Source organism: Salmo salar, chromosome 29 (genome assembly GCF_965601325.2).
Source record: "Salmo salar chromosome 29, fSalSal1, whole genome shotgun sequence".
Taxonomy (NCBI): Eukaryota; Metazoa; Chordata; class Actinopteri; order Salmoniformes; family Salmonidae; genus Salmo; species Salmo salar.
The window spans coordinates 27,509,538-27,532,465 of record NC_138319.1 but is presented as its reverse complement, the minus strand read 5'-3'; the positions used below and the strand labels follow the sequence as shown (position 1 = coordinate 27,532,465).

At 44.2% G+C, this 22,928-nt stretch overlaps 1 protein-coding gene across 3 annotated transcripts in view; it reads right to left on the bottom strand.

The window, feature by feature from the left end:
- LOC106590443 (phospholipid-transporting ATPase IB) overlaps window positions 1-22,928 on the bottom strand; it is a 126,820-nt gene that overhangs the window by 48,382 nt on the left and 55,510 nt on the right. For all 3 annotated transcript variants that reach the window (XM_014181490.3, XM_014181492.3, XM_045710739.2), the window contains one exon: window positions 3,634-3,806. In XM_014181490.3, coding sequence (XP_014036965.2) covers window positions 3,634-3,806 — 173 coding nt within the window. The remainder of the gene's footprint in view (window positions 1-3,633; window positions 3,807-22,928) is intronic.

Genomic DNA, 22,928 nt, shown 5'->3' with positions numbered 1-22,928 from the left:
CGTTTGGCAACTCGAACCTTCAGCTCCCTCCACAGATTTTCTATGGGATTAAGGTCTGGAGACTGGCTAGGCCACTCCAGGACCTTAATGTGCTTTTTCTTGAGCCACTCCTTTGTTGCCTTGGCCGTGTGTTTTGGGTCATTGTCATGCTGGAATACCCATCCACGACCCATTTTCAATGCCCTGGCTGAGGGAAGGAGGTTCTCACCCAAGATTTGACGGTACATGGCCCCATCCATCGTCCCTTTGATGCGGTGAAGTTGTCTTGTCCCCTTAGCAGAAAAACACCCCCAAAGCATAATGTTTCCACCTCCATGTTTGACGGTGGGGATGGTGTCTTGGAGTCATAGGCAGCATTCCTCCTCCTCCAAATACGGCGAGTTGAGTTGATGCCAAAGAGCTACATTTTTTTCTCATCTGACCACAACACTTTCACCCAGTTGTCCTCTGAATCATTCAGATGTTCATTGGCAAACTTCAGACTGGCATGTATATGTGGTTTCTTGAGCAGGGGGACCTTGCGGGCGCTGCATGATTTCAGTCCTTCACGGCGTAGTGTGTTACCAATTGTTTTCTTGGTGACTATGGTCCCAGCTGCCTTGAGATCATTGACAAGATCCTCCAGTGTAGTTCTGGGCTGATTCCTCACCGTTCTCATGATCATTGCAACTCCACGAGGTGAGATCTTGCATGGAGCCCCAGGCCGAGGGAGACTGACAGTTCTTTTGTGTTTCTTCCATTTGCGAATAATCGCACCAACTGTTGTCACCTTCTCACCAAGCTGCTTGGCGATGGTCTTGTAGCCCATTCCAGCCTTGTGTAGGTCTACAATCTTGTCCCTGACATCCTTGGAGAGCTCTTTGGTCTTGGCCATGGTGGAGAGTTTGGAATCTGATTGATTGATTGCTTCTGTGGACAGGTGTCTTTTATACAGGTAACAAACTGAGATTAGGAGCACTCCCTTTAAGAGTGTGCTCCTAATCTCAGCTCGTTACCTGTATAAAAGACACCTGGGAGCCAGAAATCTTTCTGATTGAGAGGGGGTCAAATACTTATTTCCCTCATTAAAATGAAAATCAATTTATAACATTTTTGACATGAGTTTTTCTGGACTTTTTTGGTGTTATTCTGTCTCACACTGTTCAAATAAACCTACCATTAAAATTATAGACTGATCATTTCTTTGTCAGTGGGCAAACGTACAAAATCAGCAGGGGATCAAATACTTTTTTCCCCCTCACTGTATACACATACATACAGTTGAAGTGGGAAGTTTACATACACCTTAGCCAAATACATTTAAAACTCAGTTTTTCACAATTTCTTACATTTAATCCTAGTAAGAATTCCCTGTCTTAGGTCAGTTAGGATCACCAATTAATTTTAAGATGTCAGAATAATAGTAGAGAGAATGATTTATTTCAGCTTCCATTTCTTTCATCACATTCCCAGTGGATCAGAAGTTTACATACACTGAATTAGTATTTGGTAGCATTGCCTTTAAATTGTTTAACTTGGGTCAAACGTTTCGGGTAGCCTTCCACAAGCTTCCCACAATAAGTTGGGTGAATTTTGTCCCATTCCTCCTGACAGCTGGTGTAACTGAGTCAGGTTTGTAGGCCTCCTTGCTCGCACACGCTTTTCAGTTCTGCCCACACATTTTCTATAGGATTGAGGTCAGGGCTTTGTGATGGCCACTCCAATATCTTGACTTTGTTGTCCTTAAGCCACAACTTTGGAAGTATGCTTGGGGTCATTGTCCATTTGGAAGACCCTTTTGCGACCAAGCTTTAACTTCCTGACCGATGTCTTGAGATGTTGCTTCAATATATCCACATCATTTTCCTACCTCATGATGCCATCTATTTTGTGAAGTGCACCAGTCCCTCCTGCAGCAAAGCACCCCCACAACATGATGCTGCCACCCCCGTGCTTCACGGTTGGGATGGTGTTCTTCGGCTTGCAAGCCTCCCCCTTTTTCCTCCAAACATAACAATGGTGATTATGGCCAAACAGTTCTATTTTTGTTTCATCAGACCAGAGGACATTTCCCAAAAAGTACGATCTTTGTCCACATGTGCAGTTGCAAACCGTAGTCTGGCTTTTTTACGGCGGTTTTGGAGCAGTGGCTTCTTCTTTGCTGAGCAGCCTTTCAGGTTATGTCGACATAGGACTCGTTTTACTGTGGATATAGATACTTTTGTACCCGTTTCCTCCAGCATCTTCACAAGGTCCTTTGCTGTTATTCTGGGATTGATTTGCACTTTTCGCACCAAAGTACGTTCATCTCTAGGAGACAGAACGCGTCTCCTTCCTGAGCGGTATGACGGCTGCCTGGTCCCATGGTGTTTATACTTGCGTACTATTGTTTGTACAGATGAACGTGGTACCTTCAGGTGTTTGGAAAATGCTCCCAAGGATGAACCAGACTTGTGGAGGTCTACAATTGTTTTCTGAGGTCTTGGCTGATTTCTTTTGATTTTCCTTTGATGTCAAGCAAAGAGGCACTGAGTTTGAAGGTAGGCCTTGAAATACATCTGCAGGTACACCTCCAATTGACTCAAATGATGTCAATTAGCCTATCAGAAGCTTCTAAAGCCATGACATCATTTTCTGGAATTTTCCAAGCTGTTTAAAGGCACAGTCAACTTAGTGTATGTAAACTTCTGACCCACTGGAAATGTGATAGAGTGAATTATAAGTGAAATAATCTGTCTGTAAACAATTGTTGGAAAAATTACTTGTTTCATGCACAAAGTAGATGTCCTAACCGACTTGCCAAAACTATAGTTTGTTAACAAGAATTTGTGGAGTGGTTGAAAAACGAGTTTTAATGACTCCAACCTAAGTGTATGTAAACTTCCGACTTCAACTGTGTGTGTGTGTGTGTGTGTGTGTGTGTGTGTGTGTGTGTGTGTGTGTGTGTGTGTGTGTGTGTGTGTGGTGGGATAATAGCAGTAAGTGAGTCATGATTTTGACATTTCCATGTGGTGCGGTGTATTCCACTAACCACTCTGAGATCCATGTCAAGATTTTATGATCTACAGTCATTTACGATTTTATGATCTACAGTCATTTACTAACAGCTATTAAAAAACAACCAGATCCTTTATAGTCAGCACCAAGCCCAACACCCCCCAAGCCCAACACCCCCCAAGCCCAACACCCCCCAAGCCCAACACCCCAAGCCCAACACCCCCCAAGCCCAACACCCCAACCCCAACACACCCCAAATCCCAACACCCCCCAAATCCCAACACCCCCCAAGCCCAACACCCCCCAAGCCCAACACCCCCCAAGCCCAACACCCCCCAAGCCCAACACCCCCCAAGCCCAACACACCCCAAGCCCAACACACCCCAACACCCCCCAAGCCCAACACACCCCAACACCCCCCAAGCCCAACACACCCCAACACCCCCCAAGCCCAACACACCCCAAGCCCAACACCCCCCAAGCCCAACACACCCCAAGCCCAACACACCCCAAGCCCAACACACCCCAAGCCCAACACACCCCAAGCCCAACACACCCCAAGCCCAACACACAGTCCTACGCTCTCCTTCCTCCCTGTGTGTGTGTCCTACATGAAGCAGATGCAGAATAGGATGTGTGTGCGAGTGTGTCTCTTACCTGCAGCAGATGACGGCCTTGCAGGACAGGGCGAGGTCTAGGAAGGCTTGGCGGAGCTCGAAGGACAGGGCGTATTTCAGGGTCTGTCCATCGATGATCAGAGCCAACTCATTCTCCTTCCTCAGAGAGTCACCCAGAGACGTACAGTGGGCTGTCAGGGTGGCACGTGTTGCCTGGGGAGGGCAAGAGAAAGAGGGGGTTCAACACACACACACACACACGGTATATATTCTTCATCTACAGGTTTTAAGCAGAAATGGAGATGCAAAAGTATACAATCGAAAATCAACACACACACACACACACACACACGTACATTAACAGGCTGGAGGGACTGAGAAAGAGTGAAGAAAGAGGGAGAGTGAAAGCAGGAGGCAAAGAGGAGAGAGTGAGACGGTAGAGGGACAAAGAGGAGAGAGTGAGACGGTAGAGGGACAAAGAGGAGAGAGTGAGCCAGTAGAGGGACAAAGAGGAGAGAGTGAGACAGTAGAGGGACAAAGAGGAGAGAGTGAGACAGTAGAGGGACAAAGAGGAGAGAGTGAGACAGTAGAGGGACAAAGAGGAGAGAGTGAGACAGTAGAGGGACAAAGAGGAGAGAGTGAGACAGTAGAGGGACAAAGAGGAGAGAGTGAGACAGTAGAGGGACAAAGAGGAGAGAGTGAGACAGTAGAGGGACAAAGAGGAGAGAGTGAGACAGTAGAGGGACAAAGAGGAGAGAGTGAGACAGTAGAGGGACAAAGAGGAGAGAGTGAGACAGTAGAGGGACAAAGAGGAGAGAGTGAGACAGTAGAGGGACAAAGAGGAGAGAGTGAGACAGTAGAGGGACAAAGAGGAGAGAGTGAGACAGTAGAGGGACAAAGAGGAGAGAGTGAGACAGTAGAGGGAGAAATATAGCCCAATATTGTGAAAGGGAAGGACTGAGTGAGGCAGGGAGAAGGAGATATCCATATCTTAATAATAGAGGTTGCTGCTCGGGGCAATATAAACCTCTATACATCAGTAGCAGCACAATCTGAAGTCTGAAGCACACAGTTAAATGCATTCGCTGATACCCAGGCACAAATCTCACACACACACACATACTTTATGCGTGCAGTCCTGGTTGTGTTTGTTGGACCTGTTTATGGGGTTGTAGTTTGGGGCAGTTTTGAAGGAGTTGTTGATAATAAAGGAACAGACTAATAGAGAAAACAAACATCCCATCGCCTCTAATGAGAACCATGTGGCCAGGCAGACACACAACACCACCACACAGCCCACACACACTTATAGGAGAACGAACACACACACACACACACACACACACACACACACTTACAGGAGAACGAACACACACACAACACCACCACACACACTTACAGGAGAACGAACACACACACAACACCACCACACACACTTACAGGAGAACGAACACACACACACAACACCACCACACACACTTACAGGAGAACGAACACACACACACTTACAGAAGAATGAACACACACACACTTACAGAAGAATGAACACACACACACACACGAGAATGAACACACACACACACACACTTACAGGAGAACGAACACACAGCCCACACACACTTACAGGAGAACAAACACACACAGCCCACACACACTTACAGGAGAACAAACACACACACACACACACACTTACAGGAAAACAAACACACACACACACTTACAGGAAAACACACACACACACACACACACACACACACACACACACACACACACACACACACACACACACACACACACACACACACACACACACACACACACACACACACACACACACACTTAATCCATACACACACTTGAGTAATACAAGACTTAATCCACACACAAACACAGATTTACAGAACATGTATACACTGTACATTCAAACTGTAAACAGACACACACTTTCACAATGTTCAGTATATAACATCAGATAGATGTAGACATTCAAAACCACAGTCCCAGGCACAAACACAGACATTGATCGTCCTTTATGGATTCAATGAACCCACAGAGAAGACAGGATTATTTCCAGTCAGATGACCCCAGCTCATCCCTGTGATCTGAACTGATATGACTCCTCTGTCAACTGACCAGAGTGTGGGAGAAACTACACACACACACACCCTTTCTTTCGCCCAGACCAACATTCTTTTTGCCCCCTGCTTACCTCCAAAATGTATACACTCACTCAAACACACACACACACACACACACACACACACACACACACACACACACACACACCACACACACACACACACAATCCAAAACATATCCAGCAACGTGCTGTCGCTCCTCTCTTGTTCTCTCAGCCTTGGACTGTGTTTCTCTTCTAGTCCAGAACTCCTGTTTGCATTTACCTTCTCCCAAACAAGGGGAGAGTAAAACAAAGAGAATGAAAGGATATTACCGGTTGTCAGAGTTCTGCAAATCAAAGTCCCTGTGTGTGTGAGACTGTGTGAAAATGTGAGCGTGTGCTTGTGTTTAGGGGCACAGTCAGATAAAGTCCCATCCATCTGCCCCAGCAGAATCTCCTCATTCTGGAAATCACAGACTAAACACAAACATCACATTTTCTCTAAGCAATAAAAATGTAATACATCTACAAATGTACATTTACATTTTAGTAACATAGTAGATGCTCTAATCCAGAGGGACTTGCATTCATAAATTAACCTTCAACAATTTTTAGGTAAGAACCTCAATTAAAAAATGAAGAACCTTGTGCCTGTTGTCAGGATTACTTCATCTAACACCCACACTGTTATTATGAGATAGTTTGGTGTAGAGGGGCCATCACACTGTTATTATGAGATAGTTTGGTGTAGAGGGGCCATCACACTGTTATTATGAGGTAGTTTGGTGTAGAGGGCCATCACACTGTTATTATGAGGTAGTTTGGTGTAGAGGGGCCATCACACTGTTATTATGAGATAGTTTGGTGTAGAGGGGCCATCACACTGTTATTATGAGATAGTTTGGTGTAGAGGGGCCATCACACTGTTATTATGAGATAGTTTGGTGTAGAGGGGCGTCACACTGTTATTATGAGATAGTTTGGTGTAGAGGGGCCATCACACTGTTATTATGAGGTAGTTTGGTGTAGAGGGGCCATCACACTGTTATTATGAGGTAGTTTGGTGTAGAGGGGCGTCACACTGTTATTATGAGGTAGTTTGGTGTAGAGGGGCCATCACACTGTTATTATGAGGTAGTTTGGTGTAGAGGGGCCATCACACTGTTATTATGAGATAGTTTGGTGTAGAGGGGCCATCACACTGTTATTATGAGGTAGTTTGGTGTAGAGGGGCCATCACACTGTTATTATGAGGTAGTTTGGTGTAGAGGGGCCATCACACTGTTATTATGAGGTAGTTTGGTGTAGAGGGGCCATCACACTGTTATTATGAGATAGTTTGGTGTAGAGGGGCCATCACACTGTTATTATGAGATAGTTTGGTGTAGAGGGGCCATCACACTGTTATTATGAGATAGTTTGGTGTAGAGGGGCCGTCACACTGTTATTATGAGATAGTTTGGTGTAGAGGGGCCATCACACTGTTATTATGAGATAGTTTGGTGTAGAGGGGCCATCACACTGTTATTATGAGGTAGTTTGGTGTAGAGGGGCCATCACACTGTTATTATGAGATAGTTTGGTGTAGAGGGGCCATCACACTGTTATTATGAGATAGTTTGGTGTAGAGGGGCGTCACACTGTTATTATGAGATAGTTTGGTGTAGAGGGGCCATCACACTGTTATTATGAGGTAGTTTGGTGTAGAGGGGCCATCACACTGTTATTATGAGGTAGTTTGGTGTAGAGGGGCCATCACACTGTTATTATGAGATAGTTTGGTGTAGAGGGGCCGTCACACTGTTATTATGAGGTAGTTTGGTGTAGAGGGGCCATCACACTGTTATTATGAGATAGTTTGGTGTAGAGGGGCCATCACACTGTTATTATGAGATAGTTTGGTGTAGAGGGGCCATCACACTGTTATTATGAGATAGTTTGGTGTAGAGGGGCCATCACACTGTTATTATGAGGTAGTTTGGTGTAGAGGGGCCATCACACTGTTATTATGAGATAGTTTGGTGTAGAGGGGCCATCACACTGTTATTATGAGGTAGTTTGGTGTAGAGGGGCCATCACACTGTTATTATGAGGTAGTTTGGTGTAGAGGGGCCATCACACTGTTATTATGAGGTAGTTTGGTGTAGAGGGGCCATCACACTGTTATTATGAGGTAGTTTGGTGTAGAGGGGCATCACACTGTTATTATGAGATAGTTTGGTGTAGAGGGGCGTCACACTGTTATTATGAGGTAGTTTGGTGTAGAGGGGCCATCACACTGTTATTATGAGATAGTTTGGTGTAGAGGGGCGTCACACTGTTATTATGAGATAGTTTGGTGTAGAGGGGCCATCACACTGTTATTATGAGATAGTTTGGTGTAGAGGGGCGTCACACTGTTATTATGAGGTAGTTTGGTGTAGAGGGGCCATCACACTGTTATTATGAGATAGTTTGGTGTAGAGGGGCCATCACACTGTTATTATGAGGTAGTTTGGTGTAGAGGGGCCATCACACTGTTATTATGAGGTAGTTTGGTGTAGAGGGGCGTCACACTGTTATTATGAGGTAGTTTGGTGTAGAGGGGCCATCACACTGTTATTATGAGATAGTTTGGTGTAGAGGGGCCATCACACTGTTATTATGAGGTAGTTTGGTGTAGAGGGGCCATCACACTGTTATTATGAGGTAGTTTGGTGTAGAGGGGCCATCACACTGTTATTATGAGATAGTTTGGTGTAGAGGGGCCATCACACTGTTATTATGAGATAGTTTGGTGTAGAGGGGCCATCACACTGTTATTATGAGGTAGTTTGGTGTAGAGGGGCCATCACACTGTTATTATGAGGTAGTTTGGTGTAGAGGGGCCATCACACTGTTATTATGAGGTAGTTTGGTGTAGAGGGGCCATCACACTGTTATTATGAGATAGTTTGGTGTAGAGGGGCCATCACACTGTTATTATGAGGTAGTTTGGTGTAGAGGGGCCATCACACTGTTATTATGAGATAGTTTGGTGTAGAGGGGCCATCACACTGTTATTATGAGATAGTTTGGTGTAGAGGGGCCATCACACTGTTATTATGAGGTAGTTTAGTGTAGAGGGGCCATCACACTGTTATTATGAGATAGTTTGGTGTAGAGGGGCCATCACACTGTTATTATGAGATAGTTTGGTGTAGAGGGGCCATCACACTGTTATTATGAGATAGTTTGGTGTAGAGGGGCCATCACACTGTTATTATGAGATAGTTTGGTGTAGAGGGGCCATCACACTGTTATTATGAGATAGTTTGGTGTAGAGGGGCCATCACACTGTTATTATGAGGTAGTTTGGTGTAGAGGGGCCATCACACTGTTATTATGAGGTAGTTTGGTGTAGAGGGGCCATCACACTGTTATTATGAGATAGTTTGGTGTAGAGGGGCCATCACACTGTTATTATGAGGTAGTTTGGTGTAGAGGGGCCATCACACTGTTATTATGAGGTAGTTTGGTGTAGAGGGGCCATCACACTGTTATTATGAGATAGTTTGGTGTAGAGGGGCCATCACACTGTTATTATGAGATAGTTTGGTGTAGAGGGGCCATCACACTGTTATTATGAGGTAGTTTGGTGTAGAGGGGCCATCACACTGTTATTATGAGATAGTTTGGTGTAGAGGGGCCATCACACTGTTATTATGAGGTAGTTTGGTGTAGAGGGGCCATCACACTGTTATTATGAGGTAGTTTGGTGTAGAGGGGCCATCACACTGTTATTATGAGATAGTTTGGTGTAGAGGGGCCATCACACTGTTATTATGAGATAGTTTGGTGTAGAGGGGCCATCACACTGTTATTATGAGATAGTTTGGTGTAGAGGGGCCATCACACTGTTATTATGAGATAGTTTGGTGTAGAGGGGCCATCACACTGTTATTATGAGATAGTTTGGTGTAGAGGGGCCATCACACTGTTATTATGAGGTAGTTTGGTGTAGAGGGGCCATCACACTGTTATTATGAGATAGTTTGGTGTAGAGGGGCCATCACACTGTTATTATGAGATAGTTTGGTGTAGAGGGGCCATCACACTGTTATTATGAGGTAGTTTGGTGTAGAGGGGCCATCACACTGTTATTATGAGATAGTTTGGTGTAGAGGGGCCATCACACTGTTATTATGAGATAGTTTGGTGTAGAGGGGCCATCACACTGTTATTATGAGATAGTTTGGTGTAGAGGGGCCATCACACTGTTATTATGAGATAGTTTGGTGTAGAGGGGCCATCACACTGTTATTATGAGGTAGTTTGGTGTAGAGGGGCCATCACACTGTTATTATGAGGTAGTTTGGTGTAGAGGGGCCATCACACTGTTATTATGAGGTAGTTTGGTGTAGAGGGGCCATCACACTGTTATTATGAGATAGTTTGGTGTAGAGGGGCCATCACACTGTTATTATGAGATAGTTTGGTGTAGAGGGGCCATCACACTGTTATTATGAGGTAGTTTGGTGTAGAGGGGCCATCACACTGTTATTATGAGATAGTTTGGTGTAGAGGGGCCATCACACTGTTATTATGAGATAGTTTGGTGTAGAGGGGCCATCACACTGTTATTATGAGATAGTTTGGTGTAGAGGGGCCATCACACTGTTATTATGAGATAGTTTGGTGTAGAGGGGCCATCACACTGTTATTATGAGATAGTTTGGTGTAGAGGGGCCATCACACTGTTATTATGAGATAGTTTGGTGTAGAGGGGCCATCACACTGTTATTATGAGATAGTTTGGTGTAGAGGGGCCATCACACTGTTATTATGAGATAGTTTGGTGTAGAGGGGCCATCACACTGTTATTATGAGGTAGTTTGGTGTAGAGGGGCCATCACACTGTTATTATGAGATAGTTTGGTGTAGAGGGGCCATCACACTGTTATTATGAGGTAGTTTGGTGTAGAGGGGCCATCACACTGTTATTATGAGATAGTTTGGTGTAGAGGGGCCATCACACTGTTATTATGAGATAGTTTGGTGTAGAGGGGCCATCACACTGTTATTATGAGGTAGTTTGGTGTAGAGGGGCCATCACACTGTTATTATGAGATAGTTTGGTGTAGAGGGGCCATCACACTGTTATTATGAGATAGTTTGGTGTAGAGGGGCCATCACACTGTTATTATGAGATAGTTTGGTGTAGAGGGGCCATCACACTGTTATTATGAGATAGTTTGGTGTAGAGGGGCCATCACACTGTTATTATGAGGTAGTTTGGTGTAGAGGGGCCATCACACTGTTATTATGAGATAGTTTGGTGTAGAGGGGCCATCACACTGTTATTATGAGATAGTTTGGTGTAGAGGGGCCATCACACTGTTATTATGAGATAGTTTGGTGTAGAGGGGCCATCACACTGTTATTATGAGATAGTTTGGTGTAGAGGGGCCATCACACTGTTATTATGAGATAGTTTGGTGTAGAGGGGCCATCACACTGTTATTATGAGGTAGTTTGGTGTAGAGGGGCCATCACACTGTTATTATGAGATAGTTTGGTGTAGAGGGGCCATCACACTGTTATTATGAGATAGTTTGGTGTAGAGGGGCCATCACACTGTTATTATGAGATAGTTTGGTGTAGAGGGGCCATCACACTGTTATTATGAGGTAGTTTGGTGTAGAGGGGCCATCACACTGTTATTATGAGATAGTTTGGTGTAGAGGGGCCATCACACTGTTATTATGAGGTAGTTTGGTGTAGAGGGGCCATCACACTGTTATTATGAGATAGTTTGGTGTAGAGGGGCCATCACACTGTTATTATGAGGTAGTTTGGTGTAGAGGGGCCATCACACTGTTATTATGAGGTAGTTTGGTGTAGAGGGGCCATCACACTGTTATTATGAGATAGTTTGGTGTAGAGGGGCCATCACACTGTTATTATGAGATAGTTTGGTGTAGAGGGGCCATCACACTGTTATTATGAGATAGTTTGGTGTAGAGGGGCCATCACACTGTTATTATGAGATAGTTTGGTGTAGAGGGGCCATCACACTGTTATTATGAGATAGTTTGGTGTAGAGGGGCCATCACACTGTTATTATGAGATAGTTTGGTGTAGAGGGGCCATCACACTGTTATTATGAGATAGTTTGGTGTAGAGGGGCCATCACACTGTTATTATGAGGTAGTTTGGTGTAGAGGGGCCATCACACTGTTATTATGAGGTAGTTTGGTGTAGAGGGGCCATCACACTGTTATTATGAGATAGTTTGGTGTAGAGGGGCCATCACACTGTTATTATGAGATAGTTTGGTGTAGAGGGGCCATCACACTGTTATTATGAGATAGTTTGGTGTAGAGGGGCCATCACACTGTTATTATGAGTAGTTTGGTGTAGAGGGGCCATCACACTGTTATTATGAGGTAGTTTGGTGTAGAGGGGCCATCACACTGTTATTATGAGGTAGTTTGGTGTAGAGGGGCCATCACACTGTTATTATGAGATAGTTTGGTGTAGAGGGGCCATCACACTGTTATTATGAGATAGTTTGGTGTAGAGGGGCCATCACACTGTTATTATGAGATAGTTTGGTGTAGAGGGGCCATCACACTGTTATTATGAGATAGTTTGGTGTAGAGGGGCCATCACACTGTTATTATGAGATAGTTTGGTGTAGAGGGGCCATCACACTGTTATTATGAGGTAGTTTGGTGTAGAGGGGCCATCACACTGTTATTATGAGATAGTTTGGTGTAGAGGGGCCATCACACTGTTATTATGAGGTAGTTTGGTGTAGAGGGGCCATCACACTGTTATTATGAGATAGTTTGGTGTAGAGGGGCCATCACACTGTTATTATGAGGTAGTTTGGTGTAGAGGGGCCATCACACTGTTATTATGAGGTAGTTTGGTGTAGAGGGGCCATCACACTGTTATTATGAGATAGTTTGGTGTAGAGGGGCCATCACACTGTTATTATGAGATAGTTTGGTGTAGAGGGGCCATCACACTGTTATTATGAGGTAGTTTGGTGTAGAGGGGCCATCACACTGTTATTATGAGGTAGTTTGGTGTAGAGGGGCCATCACACTGTTATTATGAGGTAGTTTGGTGTAGAGGGGCCATCACACTGTTATTATGAGATAGTTTGGTGTAGAGGGGCCATCACACTGTTATTATGAGATAGTTTGGTGTAGAGGGGCCATCACACTGTTATTATGAGATAGTTTGGTGTAGAGGGGCCATCACACTGTTATTATGAGGTAGTTTGGTGTAGAGGGGCCATCACACTGTTATTATGAGGTAGTTTGGTGTAGAGGGGCCATCACACTGTTATTATGAGATAGTTTGGTGTAGAGGGGCCATCACACTGTTATTATGAGGTAGTTTGGTGTAGAGGGGCCATCACACTGTTATTATGAGGTAGTTTGGTGTAGAGGGGCCATCACACTGTTATTATGAGATAGTTTGGTGTAGAGGGGCCATCACACTGTTATTATGAGGTAGTTTGGTGTAGAGGGGCCATCACACTGTTATTATGAGATAGTTTGGTGTAGAGGGGCCATCACACTGTTATTATGAGGTAGTTTGGTGTAGAGGGGCCATCACACTGTTATTATGAGATAGTTTGGTGTAGAGGGGCCATCACACTGTTATTATGAGATAGTTTGGTGTAGAGGGGCCATCACACTGTTATTATGAGGTAGTTTGGTGTAGAGGGGCCATCACACTGTTATTATGAGATAGTTTGGTGTAGAGGGGCCATCACACTGTTATTATGAGATAGTTTGGTGTAGAGGGGCCATCACACTGTTATTATGAGATAGTTTGGTGTAGAGGGGCCATCACACTGTTATTATGAGATAGTTTGGTGTAGAGGGGCCATCACACTGTTATTATGAGATAGTTTGGTGTAGAGGGGCCATCACACTGTTATTATGAGATAGTTTGGTGTAGAGGGGCCATCACACTGTTATTATGAGGTAGTTTGGTGTAGAGGGGCCATCACACTGTTATTATGAGATAGTTTGGTGTAGAGGGGCCATCACACTGTTATTATGAGATAGTTTGGTGTAGAGGGGCCATCACACTGTTATTATGAGATAGTTTGGTGTAGAGGGGCCATCACACTGTTATTATGAGGTAGTTTGGTGTAGAGGGGCCATCACACTGTTATTATGAGATAGTTTGGTGTAGAGGGGCCATCACACTGTTATTATGAGATAGTTTGGTGTAGAGGGGCCATCACACTGTTATTATGAGGTAGTTTGGTGTAGAGGGGCCATCACACTGTTATTATGAGGTAGTTTGGTGTAGAGGGGCCATCACACTGTTATTATGAGATAGTTTGGTGTAGAGGGGCCATCACACTGTTATTATGAGATAGTTTGGTGTAGAGGGGCCATCACACTGTTATTATGAGATAGTTTGGTGTAGAGGGGCCATCACACTGTTATTATGAGATAGTTTGGTGTAGAGGGGCCATCACACTGTTATTATGAGGTAGTTTGGTGTAGAGGGGCCATCACACTGTTATTATGAGATAGTTTGGTGTAGAGGGGCCATCACACTGTTATTATGAGGTAGTTTGGTGTAGAGGGGCCATCACACTGTTATTATGAGATAGTTTGGTGTAGAGGGGCCATCACACTGTTATTATGAGATAGTTTGGTGTAGAGGGGCCATCACACTGTTATTATGAGATAGTTTGGTGTAGAGGGGCCATCACACTGTTATTATGAGGTAGTTTGGTGTAGAGGGGCCATCACACTGTTATTATGAGATAGTTTGGTGTAGAGGGGCCATCACACTGTTATTATGAGATAGTTTGGTGTAGAGGGGCCATCACACTGTTATTATGAGGTAGTTTGGTGTAGAGGGGCCATCACACTGTTATTATGAGATAGTTTGGTGTAGAGGGGCCATCACACTGTTATTATGAGATAGTTTGGTGTAGAGGGGCCATCACACTGTTATTATGAGATAGTTTGGTGTAGAGGGGCCATCACACTGTTATTATGAGATAGTTTGGTGTAGAGGGGCCATCACACTGTTATTATGAGATAGTTTGGTGTAGAGGGGCCATCACACTGTTATTATGAGATAGTTTGGTGTAGAGGGGCCATCACACTGTTATTATGAGGTAGTTTGGTGTAGAGGGGCCATCACACTGTTATTATGAGATAGTTTGGTGTAGAGGGGCCATCACACTGTTATTATGAGGTAGTTTGGTGTAGAGGGGCCATCACACTGTTATTATGAGATAGTTTGGTGTAGAGGGGCCATCACACTGTTATTATGAGATAGTTTGGTGTAGAGGGGCCATCACACTGTTATTATGAGATAGTTTGGTGTAGAGGGGCCATCACACTGTTATTATGAGATAGTTTGGTGTAGAGGGGCCATCACACTGTTATTATGAGATAGTTTGGTGTAGAGGGGCCATCACACTGTTATTATGAGGTAGTTTGGTGTAGAGGGGCCATCACACTGTTATTATGAGGTAGTTTGGTGTAGAGGGGCCATCACACTGTTATTATGAGATAGTTTGGTGTAGAGGGGCCATCACACTGTTATTATGAGGTAGTTTGGTGTAGAGGGGCCATCACACTGTTATTATGAGATAGTTTGGTGTAGAGGGGCCATCACACTGTTATTATGAGATAGTTTGGTGTAGAGGGGCCATCACACTGTTATTATGAGGTAGTTTGGTGTAGAGGGGCCATCACACTGTTATTATGAGGTAGTTTGGTGTAGAGGGGCCATCACACTGTTATTATGAGGTAGTTTGGTGTAGAGGGGCCATCACACTGTTATTATGAGATAGTTTGGTGTAGAGGGGCCATCACACTGTTATTATGAGGTAGTTTGGTGTAGAGGGGCCATCACACTGTTATTATGAGGTAGTTTGGTGTAGAGGGGCCATCACACTGTTATTATGAGGTAGTTTGGTGTAGAGGGGCCATCACACTGTTATTATGAGATAGTTTGGTGTAGAGGGGCCATCACACTGTTATTATGAGATAGTTTGGTGTAGAGGGGCCATCACACTGTTATTATGAGGTAGTTTGGTGTAGAGGGGCCATCACACTGTTATTATGAGATAGTTTGGTGTAGAGGGGCCATCACACTGTTATTATGAGATAGTTTGGTGTAGAGGGGCCATCACACTGTTATTATGAGATAGTTTGGTGTAGAGGGGCCATCACACTGTTATTATGAGGTAGTTTGGTGTAGAGGGGCCATCACACTGTTATTATGAGGTAGTTTGGTGTAGAGGGGCCATCACACTGTTATTATGAGGTAGTTTGGTGTAGAGGGGCCATCACACTGTTATTATGAGATAGTTTGGTGTAGAGGGGCCATCACACTGTTATTATGAGGTAGTTTGGTGTAGAGGGGCCATCACACTGTTATTATGAGGTAGTTTGGTGTAGAGGGGCCATCACACTGTTATTATGAGATAGTTTGGTGTAGAGGGGCCATCACACTGTTATTATGAGGTAGTTTGGTGTAGAGGGGCCATCACACTGTTATTATGAGATAGTTTGGTGTAGAGGGGCCATCACACTGTTATTATGAGATAGTTTGGTGTAGAGGGGCCATCACACTGTTATTATGAGGTAGTTTGGTGTAGAGGGGCCATCACACTGTTATTATGAGGTAGTTTGGTGTAGAGGGGCCATCACACTGTTATTATGAGGTAGTTTGGTGTAGAGGGGCCATCACACTGTTATTATGAGGTAGTTTGGTGTAGAGGGGCCATCACACTGTTATTATGAGGTAGTTTGGTGTAGAGGGGCCATCACACTGTTATTATGAGATAGTTTGGTGTAGAGGGGCCATCACACTGTTATTATGAGATAGTTTGGTGTAGAGGGGCCATCACACTGTTATTATGAGATAGTTTGGTGTAGAGGGGCCATCACACTGTTATTATGAGGTAGTTTGGTGTAGAGGGGCCATCACACTGTTATTATGAGATAGTTTGGTGTAGAGGGGCCATCACACTGTTATTATGAGGTAGTTTGGTGTAGAGGGGCCATCACACTGTTATTATGAGATAGTTTGGTGTAGAGGGGCCATCACACTGTTATTATGAGGTAGTTTGGTGTAGAGGGGCCATCACACTGTTATTATGAGGTAGTTTGGTGTAGAGGGGCCATCACACTGTTATTATGAGATAGTTTGGTGTAGAGGGGCCATCACACTGTTATTATGAGGTAGTTTGGTGTAGAGGGGCCATCACACTGTTATTATGAGGTAGTTTGGTGTAGAGGGGCCATCACACTGTTATTATGAGGTAGTTTGGTGTAGAGGGGCCATCACACTGTTATTATGAGATAGTTTGGTGTAGAGGGGCCATCACACTGTTATTATGAGATAGTTTGGTGTAGAGGGGCCATCACACTGTTATTATGAGATAGTTTGGTGTAGAGGGGCCATCACACTGTTATTATGAGATAGTTTGGTGTAGAGGGGCCATCACACTGTTATTATGAGATAGTTTGGTGTAGAGGGGCCATCACACTGTTATTAGTAGTTTGGTGTAGAGGGGCCATCACACTGTTATTATGAGTAGTTTGGTGTAGAGGGGCCATCACACTGTTATTATGAGGTAGTTTGGTGTAGAGGGGCCATCACACTGTTATTATGAGATAGTTTGGTGTAGAGGGGCCATCACACTGTTATTATGAGGTAGTTTGGTGTAGAGGGGCCATCACACTGTTATTATGAGGTAGTTTGGTGTAGAGGGGCCATCACACTGTTATTATGAGGTAGTTTGGTGTAGAGGGGCCATCACACTGTTATTATGAGGTAGTTTGGTGTAGAGGGGCCATCACACTGTTATTATGAGGTAGTTTGGTGTAGAGGGGCCATCACACTGTTATTATGAGATAGTTTGGTGTAGAGGGGCCATCACACTGTTATTATGAGATAGTTTGGTGTAGAGGGGCCATCACACTGTTATTATGAGGTAGTTTGGTGTAGAGGGGCCATCACACTGTTATTATGAGATAGTTTGGTGTAGAGGGGCCATCACACTGTTATTATGAGATAGTTTGGTGTAGAGGGGCCATCACACTGTTATTATGAGATAGTTTGGTGTAGAGGGGCCATCACACTGTTATTATGAGGTAGTTTGGTGTAGAGGGGCCATCACACTGTTATTATGAGGTAGTTTGGTGTAGAGGGGCCATCACACTGTTATTATGAGATAGTTTGGTGTAGAGGGGCCATCACACTGTTATTATGAGGTAGTTTGGTGTAGAGGGGCCATCACACTGTTATTATGAGGTAGTTTGGTGTAGAGGGGCCATCACACTGTTATTATGAGATAGTTTGGTGTAGAGGGGCCATCACACTGTTATTATGAGGTAGTTTGGTGTAGAGGGGCCATCACACTGTTATTATGAGGTAGTTTGGTGTAGAGGGGCCATCACACTGTTATTATGAGATAGTTTGGTGTAGAGGGGCCATCACACTGTTATTATGAGATAGTTTGGTGTAGAGGGGCCATCACACTGTTATTATGAGGTAGTTTGGTGTAGAGGGGCCATCACACTGTTATTATGAGGTAGTTTGGTGTAGAGGGGCCATCACACTGTTATTATGAGATAGTTTGGTGTAGAGGGGCCATCACACTGTTATTATGAGGTAGTTTGGTGTAGAGGGGCCATCACACTGTTATTATGAGGTAGTTTGGTGTAGAGGGGCCATCACACTGTTATTATGAGGTAGTTTGGTGTAGAGGGGCCATCACACTGTTATTATGAGGTAGTTTGGTGTAGAGGGGCCATCACACTGTTATTATGAGATAGTTTGGTGTAGAGGGGCCATCACACTGTTATTATGAGATAGTTTGGTGTAGAGGGGCCATCACACTGTTATTATGAGATAGTTTGGTGTAGAGGGGCCATCACACTGTTATTATGAGATAGTTTGGTGTAGAGGGGCCATCACACTGTTATTATGAGATAGTTTGGTGTAGAGGGGCCATCACACTGTTATTATGAGATAGTTTGGTGTAGAGGGGCCATCACACTGTTATTATGAGGTAGTTTGGTGTAGAGGGGCCATCACACTGTTATTATGAGGTAGTTTGGTGTAGAGGGGCCATCACACTGTTATTATGAGATAGTTTGGTGTAGAGGGGCCATCACACTGTTATTATGAGATAGTTTGGTGTAGAGGGGCCATCACACTGTTATTATGAGATAGTTTGGTGTAGAGGGGCTCACACTGTTATTATGAGTAGTTTGGTGTAGAGGGGCCATCACACTGTTATTATGAGATAGTTTGGTGTAGAGGGGCCATCACACTGTTATTATGAGATAGTTTGGTGTAGAGGGGCCATCACACTGTTATTATGAGGTAGTTTGGTGTAGAGGGGCCATCACACTGTTATTATGAGGTAGTTTGGTGTAGAGGGGCCATCACACTGTTATTATGAGGTAGTTTGGTGTAGAGGGGCCATCACACTGTTATTATGAGGTAGTTTGGTGTAGAGGGGCCATCACACTGTTATTATGAGATAGTTTGGTGTAGAGGGGCCATCACACTGTTATTATGAGATAGTTTGGTGTAGAGGGGCCATCACACTGTTATTATGAGATAGTTTGGTGTAGAGGGGCCATCACACTGTTATTATGAGGTAGTTTGGTGTAGAGGGGCCATCACACTGTTATTATGAGATAGTTTGGTGTAGAGGGGCCATCACACTGTTATTATGAGGTAGTTTGGTGTAGAGGGGCCATCACACTGTTATTATGAGGTAGTTTGGTGTAGAGGGGCCATCACACTGTTATTATGAGATAGTTTGGTGTAGAGGGGCCATCACACTGTTATTATGAGATAGTTTGGTGTAGAGGGGCCATCACACTGTTATTATGAGATAGTTTGGTGTAGAGGGGCCATCACACTGTTATTATGAGGTAGTTTGGTGTAGAGGGGCCATCACACTGTTATTATGAGATAGTTTGGTGTAGAGGGGCCATCACACTGTTATTATGAGGTAGTTTGGTGTAGAGGGGCCATCACACTGTTATTATGAGATAGTTTGGTGTAGAGGGGCCATCACACTGTTATTATGAGATAGTTTGGTGTAGAGGGGCCATCACACTGTTATTATGAGATAGTTTGGTGTAGAGGGGCCATCACACTGTTATTATGAGATAGTTTGGTGTAGAGGGGCCATCACACTGTTATTATGAGGTAGTTTGGTGTAGAGGGGCCATCACACTGTTATTATGAGATAGTTTGGTGTAGAGGGGCCATCACACTGTTATTATGAGATAGTTTGGTGTAGAGGGGCCATCACACTGTTATTATGAGATAGTTTGGTGTAGAGGGGCCATCACACTGTTATTATGAGATAGTTTGGTGTAGAGGGGCCATCACACTGTTATTATGAGGTAGTTTGGTGTAGAGGGGCCATCACACTGTTATTATGAGGTAGTTTGGTGTAGAGGGGCCATCACACTGTTATTATGAGATAGTTTGGTGTAGAGGGGCCATCACACTGTTATTATGAGATAGTTTGGTGTAGAGGGGCCATCACACTGTTATTATGAGGTAGTTTGGTGTAGAGGGGCCATCACACTGTTATTATGAGATAGTTTGGTGTAGAGGGGCCATCACACTGTTATTATGAGGTAGTTTGGTGTAGAGGGGCCATCACACTGTTATTATGAGATAGTTTGGTGTAGAGGGGCCATCACACTGTTATTATGAGATAGTTTGGTGTAGAGGGGCCATCACACTGTTATTATGAGGTAGTTTGGTGTAGAGGGGCCATCACACTGTTATTATGAGGTAGTTTGGTGTAGAGGGGCCATCACACTGTTATTATGAGATAGTTTGGTGTAGAGGGGCCATCACACTGTTATTATGAGATAGTTTGGTGTAGAGGGGCCATCACACTGTTATTATGAGATAGTTTGGTGTAGAGGGGCCATCACACTGTTATTATGAGATAGTTTGGTGTAGAGGGGCCATCACACTGTTATTATGAGATAGTTTGGTGTAGAGGGGCCATCACACTGTTATTATGAGGTAGTTTGGTGTAGAGGGGCCATCACACTGTTATTATGAGGTAGTTTGGTGTAGAGGGGCCATCACACTGTTATTATGAGGTAGTTTGGTGTAGAGGGGCCATCACACTGTTATTATGAGGTAGTTTGGTGTAGAGGGGCCATCACACTGTTATTATGAGGTAGTTTGGTGTAGAGGGGCCATCACACTGTTATTATGAGGTAGTTTGGTGTAGAGGGGCCATCACACTGTTATTATGAGGTAGTTTGGTGTAGAGGGGCCATCACACTGTTATTATGAGGTAGTTTGGTGTAGAGGGGCCATCACACTGTTATTATGAGATAGTTTGGTGTAGAGGGGCCATCACACTGTTATTATGAGGTAGTTTGGTGTAGAGGGGCCATCACACTGTTATTATGAGGTAGTTTGGTGTAGAGGGGCCATCACACTGTTATTATGAGGTAGTTTGGTGTAGAGGGGCCATCACACTGTTATTATGAGATAGTTTGGTGTAGAGGGGCCATCACACTGTTATTATGAGGTAGTTTGGTGTAGAGGGGCCATCACACTGTTATTATGAGGTAGTTTGGTGTAGAGGGGCCATCACACTGTTATTATGAGGTAGTTTGGTGTAGAGGGGCCATCACACTGTTATTATGAGGTAGTTTGGTGTAGAGGGGCCATCACACTGTTATTATGAGGTAGTTTGGTGTAGAGGGGCCATCACACTGTTATTATGAGGTAGTTTGGTGTAGAGGGGCCATCACACTGTTATTATGAGATAGTTTGGTGTAGAGGGGCCATCACACTGTTATTATGAGATAGTTTGGTGTAGAGGGGCCATCACACTGTTATTATGAGATAGTTTGGTGTAGAGGGGCCATCACACTGTTATTATGAGATAGTTTGGTGTAGAGGGGCCATCACACTGTTATTATGAGATAGTTTGGTGTAGAGGGGCCATCACACTGTTATTATGAGGTAGTTTGGTGTAGAGGGGCCATCACACTGTTATTATGAGATAGTTTGGTGTAGAGGGGCCATCACACTGTTATTATGAGGTAGTTTGGTGTAGAGGGGCCATCACACTGTTATTATGAGGTAGTTTGGTGTAGAGGGGCCATCACACTGTTATTATGAGATAGTTTGGTGTAGAGGGGCCATCACACTGTTATTATGAGGTAGTTTGGTGTAGAGGGGCCATCACACTGTTATTATGAGATAGTTTGGTGTAGAGGGGCCATCACACTGTTATTATGAGATAGTTTGGTGTAGAGGGGCCATCACACTGTTATTATGAGATAGTTTGGTGTAGAGGGGCCATCACACTGTTATTATGAGATAGTTTGGTGTAGAGGGGCCATCACACTGTTATTATGAGATAGTTTGGTGTAGAGGGGCCATCACACTGTTATTATGAGATAGTTTGGTGTAGAGGGGCCATCACACTGTTATTATGAGGTAGTTTGGTGTAGAGGGGCCATCACACTGTTATTATGAGATAGTTTGGTGTAGAGGGGCCATCACACTGTTATTATGAGGTAGTTTGGTGTAGAGGGGCCATCACACTGTTATTATGAGATAGTTTGGTGTAGAGGGGCCATCACACTGTTATTATGAGATAGTTTGGTGTAGAGGGGCCATCACACTGTTATTATGAGGTAGTTTGGTGTAGAGGGGCCATCACACTGTTATTATGAGGTAGTTTGGTGTAGAGGGGCCATCACACTGTTATTATGAGGTAGTTTGGTGTAGAGGGGCCATCACACTGTTATTATGAGATAGTTTGGTGTAGAGGGGCCATCACACTGTTATTATGAGATAGTTTGGTGTAGAGGGGCCATCACACTGTTATTATGAGATAGTTTGGTGTAGAGGGGCCATCACACTGTTATTATGAGATAGTTTGGTGTAGAGGGGCCATCACACTGTTATTATGAGATAGTTTGGTGTAGAGGGGCCATCACACTGTTATTATGAGATAGTTTGGTGTAGAGGGGCCATCACACTGTTATTATGAGGTAGTTTGGTGTAGAGGGGCCATCACACTGTTATTATGAGGTAGTTTGGTGTAGAGGGGCCTCACACTGTTATTATGAGGTAGTTTGGTGTAGAGGGGCGTCACACTGTTATTATGAGATAGTTTGGTGTAGAGGGGCCATCACACTGTTATTATGAGGTAGTTTGGTGTAGAGGGG